This window comes from Bidens hawaiensis, unplaced genomic scaffold (assembly GCF_021521415.1).
Source record: "Bidens hawaiensis isolate Kalapana, Puna unplaced genomic scaffold, B.hawaiensis_p1.1 tig00035913_1, whole genome shotgun sequence".
NCBI classification, from domain to species: domain Eukaryota; kingdom Viridiplantae; phylum Streptophyta; class Magnoliopsida; order Asterales; family Asteraceae; genus Bidens; species Bidens hawaiensis.
The window spans coordinates 23,478-29,222 of record NW_027496252.1 but is presented as its reverse complement, the minus strand read 5'-3'; the positions used below and the strand labels follow the sequence as shown (position 1 = coordinate 29,222).

General features: G+C 34.1%; 1 protein-coding gene across 1 annotated transcript; it reads right to left on the bottom strand.

The window, feature by feature from the left end:
* Positions 1-3,307: 3,307 nt before the first annotated feature.
* Positions 3,308-4,171, bottom strand: LOC143587882 (uncharacterized). The gene is made up of 2 exons (XM_077069047.1): positions 3,652-4,171; positions 3,308-3,597 (listed from the first exon to the last, which is right to left on the bottom strand). The coding sequence occupies exons 1-2, from the start codon at positions 4,169-4,171 to the stop codon at positions 3,308-3,310; spliced, it is 810 nt and encodes a 269-aa protein (XP_076925162.1).
* Positions 4,172-5,745: the final 1,574 nt, after the last annotated feature.

Below are 5,745 nucleotides of genomic sequence, written 5' to 3'. Positions count from 1 at the left end.
AGCGTTTGACCAACTGTTAGTTTAGTTCTAATCCATTTCTTCATATTCAGTTTCTCGTTTTTAACACAAAGTGATTAACATAAAATTTTGTCAGTTTAGCCTGCGGTCTACTTAAACCTTTCAAATACGAATATGAACAAATTAGGAGTAATCTTACTAATATATTAAAGCAATACATATTTTTCACAAGGCATCATTCTAGGGTCTCGACATTGGATGCCACCTAGATGGTATGTTAGTTGTTTCCTATTATAGTGTCGTGTCTAATTAAAGGAGGTAGTGTTTTGAAATTTGAAATATGAAATTCAAATCTTACCCTGGAAGCTTATCAAGAATCTTACTCTGGACGATTTCTATGTAATCTAGGGTTTTAAAATCCCCCTTCAAAGATCTATATGGTGTTCTCTTTCTCCTCTCCAAACTATCGATTTTAAAATTTCAAACACATCTCTCCATGATTCAAGTCTCTTTTCAACATCACCATCACCATATTTCAACGTCTTCAATCTTCGGTCGTGTTCATGTTGGGGGATTTCTATATTGGTTATTCAAATTGATTCTTCAGCATACTATTGCTTACAGATTTTATATGTGCATTTTTAGGTTAATCTGATTGTTCAGCATAATATTACGTCAATTTGGGTCTACTTAGGATCAAAATGAATAATTTTGTTGTTTTTCATTGCAACAGATTGCATTCATAATGATATAATTATGGATCTGTTGGTAAGTAAACACATTTTGTATATATGAATTTGAATACTTTACTCATGTGTGGTTATGTTAGAAAAAATTATAAATTTTGTCCTTTTGAATATTCAAAATTGTGGAATGGGTCCTTTCTGAAAATGAGTTTCACTCTTTATCATTTATATGCACTTTTGTCTTGGTTTTAGTCCTTTACACTAACGGTTGGTAAGTTTACCAGTTAAGTCACCCCATGTGCATTGCACATAAGGGAATTTACGTCCTTTTACCCTTAAGGACTATTTGTGTAACATAACTGGAATTACAATTTAGTGAAACCATCATTTTAAAAGGGTGGTTTATGTAAATTTTTACAAGTGGGACCCATCTTTTTTCATTTAATAATAATTAACTTTAAACATAAATCCCTCTCACACTTTCTAAATAACTAGTTTGTTTCCCGTGTATTACACGGGGAATTGATAAAAATTATAAACTTTAAACATTAACCAAAATACAATTAACTATATAATTATCATATATTGTTAATACAACTACAAGTTATATTAAAATTACATAGATTACAAAACAAACATTACACAAAAAATTTACAAATAAGCAAAAATTTCCTTGTGCGCTACATTTGTGGTTGTATTAGCCAACATACCTTGTTTATCAAGAATCAAAATCTTTAGTCCATGTCTGCTTGTAACTCTTGATAAAGCCACATATAGCTGTCTATGTGAGAACACGGGTTCTTTCAAATACAACCCAACCCTAGACAATGATTGACCTTGGATTTTGTTTATGGTCATCGCGAAACATACTGCAAGGGGAAACTGTCGTCTTTGAAATTTAAATGCTATTTTGTTGTCTGTTGGAGTCAGTGGTGTTCTATGGATCAAAACTGTATGTCCAATATTAGTTCCAGAAATAATTTTTGCTTCAACTACACGAGTACCTAAAGATATAATTTGTAGTCTAGTACCGTTACATAACCCTTCTTTCTGGTTAAGATTTCTAAGGAGCATAACAGGAACCCCAACTTTTAGTATAAGCTTGTGGTTTGTAGTCCGGATATTCTTAGACCATTAAGCAATTCAGGGGAGTAGAAAGCCGCATCAACATTATCACTGATATAGTCTGACTTACAAATGGAATCTGAACTTAAGTACTCGACTTCATCACCTGGAAAAAATTTGAGCAAACTATCATTAATCTCATCGACGATTTCGTTTGTTGTTGGTCTTGAAAGTAATGTTGGTTCTGGTAACTCTGTAGAATATCAGGATATACAAAATCAAAAAGTTTTGATATAGGATCAACTGAATCTTTTATTAGTAAATCGTCAGGTATATTTATCGTTGCAACACCATCATTAGAACCGCCAACATTACCTTCACCTATATCTAAAAGCCATTTCGTAAATAATTTGGTTTCTTCAACATCAGATGATGGCCTACCCATAGTTAACCTTAGGTAATCTCAAGACATTGCATTCACTCCAAATGTACAAAGAACATAAAGAGGCATTTACTATGTCTTGTCTAGTGTCTTTTTGAACTACAAGTAGGATTTGTCGAAAGTCTCCTCCAAATACAACAACTTTGCCTCCAAATAGCAAAATAGAAGATAAAACATCTTTTAAAGACCTATCAAGAGCTTGAAAGCCATGTTTGTGGGCCATTGGAGCTTCGTCCCAAATTATTAATTTGGTTTTTCTAATAATTGTGCCTCGTCTGTCCCTGGATCCATGTAGCAAGTAGAATCCTCATTTAGATTTATCGGAATATGAAACCTGGAATATGCTGTTCGACCTCCGGTTAACAATAAGGAAGCAATTCCACTTGAAGAAACAGTTAAGAGGATTTCGCCTTTTGATCTTATGGCAGTTGATAAGGTCTTCCACAAGTACGTTTTACCTGTTCCACCATAACCATATATGAAGAACACACCACCTTTATTCTGTTGAACAGCCATCATTATACGATCAAAAACATTTTTCTACTCATCAGTAATTGAATTAAATAGAGTTTGGAACTCTATTTTTAGTAGGTGTTGATCGTATGACAACTCTTCGTGAATTAAACGATTAGATGCAATGGATAAATACTTGGCATCCGAGAATGGCATGATTTGATATTTTCTTAATGTTGAGTTATTGCGTAGTAAGATTTTTTCAATCTCAGATAAGGTGAGGTTCTTGATTTGATCTTCGGTTAACAATAAGTCTATAAAAATTTAATTAAAAAAATGGTAATATTAATGACTACAAATGTAAATTTAAATATTGTAAAACCCATGAAAAATTATAGATACCCGATGAGTTTAAAAGACGTCGTTGGTTGTAAAGAATGTCATCAGAAAGCCATTTCCAAGTATTCATCCAAACATGTTCCGGTCTAGAAAGACTATCAGTTGACAACATTGTAGCGAACAACGTGCGTATTTCGTGACCCAAGGCTAAATGGTTTGCCTCTTCAATTGCCTCAATGTATTCTTGATCATCATCTAATAATCCAAGAGAGTAGCACGCGTCTCTAAACGAAGGTTGAAGACGACCATTAACAGTGCGGATTTCTTCAAATGATCTTGGGCCTTTAACTCAGTTTAAAAGAATTCATAAGAAATACGCTTCTCCAGCAGCCGGAGACACAGCATGAATTCTACCCACAGAAAATCCCACTTTCCTTGGTTGCCAACAACGGGGCTTAGCATGCCAAACAAATTTAGTAGGAAATTCAACATAAGATAGATTTCGTGCATCAGAAAACTTTTCGTTGCACTTCATCCAAGAAGTGAACATGGAAGATGCGACACTTTCAGATTTGTCCAAAACATTATCAAGATTATCGTTTGCACCATAAACTACATGTTGTTGTCCTGGAAGATGGAAAGGTAGTCTGGTAACTGAAGGCATTCAATAATGGACATCATATCCAAAAATAGGCCATGTTGCCTCACAAGCAGATATATACCGACAATCATAAAATTGTTTTATCTCATCAATTTGTGGTTGCTCCACGTCCATCTGTGTGTTGTTTTTGGAAAAATAGACGGTAGCACGATCAGGTCCTTTGTTGATGTATTTAAACAAATACTTTATAAATGACGTTTGATTGCACCATTCAACATTAATGTGTGCCTGATATCGTTTTAATAGTTTGCTGTTATAAGGGACCACACTTTTGTTATCTAACTGAACATCTCCTTTTTGAACAAATTGACCAGAATTGCGTCTTCTATACAAGGTATACCCTTCTGAATCGACAGATGTTTCATCACGAAAGTTCTTTGGAAAGTTTTTTGAACATTTGTTGTCAACCATACACGAACAGCTTGGATTATGAGCACCACATGGACCATGAATTATCAATTCACTTACAAGGTGATATAATTCAGGATCTTTATACTTATCAGGAATCTCTGCAGAAATAAAAGGATCAATGTGTTCTACATTGGGAAGCTTGTTATCGGCATGCATGAATAAGCATAGATGCGCATGAGGCTAACCATGCTTTTGAAATTCAATTGTATAAACAAGTGCATGAAAATTTTGTTTATAAATTAAAACATCGATGGGGTTTAAGTTATATGTGTTATCAACACCTTTAATAATTTTATGTAGTTAAACACAATGAAAGAAACATATGTAATGTATTCATAGCTGCTTGTACTTTTCCGAGAAGTTTGTTATCCTTCAAGTCTTTTACCAGTGAGTCAAGCTTGATTTTAAACAATCTACACAAGATATCGGGCCTATCTTTTGAGTTAAGAGTGGTGTCTTTAAGAAATCTTCGCACTTCGGGCCACTTTGGATTGCGCGTTATTGTTATGAAATAGTCAGGGTATCCAAACCATTTACAAAGTGTCATAGCATCCAAGTAGTTTTGAGTCATATACCTAGCACCTCCTGTAAAGGAAGAATGTAATATCACGGTACGCCCTACTTTTGAAACACTGGATGTTCCTTGTTCTCTTAGATTAATGAGGCTCTCATATGTTGCTGATCTTAGTTTTGTTTGTTGATTACGTATATAAAAAAGCCTTTCTCTTTCTATCATTGTATACACGTCAACTAAAAACTGTTGTAGCAACCTCCTTGAGTTTAAAAGAATTGAGAATTCATTGAGCCTATCTTGAATCCTAAAGGCGAACCATTCCCTCATTGTAATAAAAGGACATTTGTTGTCATCGTCCTCATTAACATCTCTATGATATATGTCAACCCGGTAACCATCTTCACCATTAGGAAATATGATTGGATATTGAAGAGGGACATATGAAGGATGCAGCCGCTTATCGGTATTATTTTCCCGCCTCTGGTAGTTACTACAACATCACGAGGCTGAAGAGAATCACAAATGTCTCCAACAATTAAAGCTGCAACTTCAGAAGTTGTTGGTAGGTTGTAGGTTATTCCATCTTTTTGTCGGTTAGCAATAAGACGTATTTTCAAATCAACATGTGGGTTTTCTTGAAAAGAATCTCTTGCCATTCTATACTTCTTAACTAAAACATTTTGTGAATCTAGCATTTCTTTCAAACCTTGAATAATTTGAAGATCCATTGTTTTTGCAGTAACAATTGACATATTCTTTGAGTCACTGAAAAAATAACATGAAATAAGTAACTATGATTATAACAAACAAATGTATTATTTTATGAATAAGAAAATGTGGCACTGAAAGAAAGATAATTTGTTGTATACTTTTAAATATGATTACATACCTAAAAAGTTCTTGTCAGTTTGAAAGTTCATTGTCGGTGTCATATATGTACAACTGTGAGCATTTTGGTTTGCATCCAGGTTCTGGTTGAAGGCTTCCAATCTTGTGATAATTCTAACCACTCAACCTGAATACATACGGACCTTTTCCTCGATTGATGGTTGTATCAATTTTACCTCCCATTGAAGTAAAAGGAAACATTGAGTTGTAACGTGTGATGTTATTCAAAAAAAATTTGCTTGTTGCATCAGTGCCTCGAAATAGATGTTCATATCCGTGATTGGGTGGGATATATTACGGTAATTCAACACTTCCATAACGACAACAT

Excerpts from the sequence above, each read along its gene's own strand:
- LOC143587882 (XM_077069047.1), bottom strand. The coding sequence starts at position 4,171 with ATGCATGCCGATAACAAGCTTCCCAATGTAGAACACATTGATCCTTTT. Across the intron at positions 3,598-3,651 it reads TTGTCGGTATATATCTGCTT|TTACCAGACTACCTTTCCAT; the intron begins GTGAGGCAACAT and ends GAATGCCTTCAG.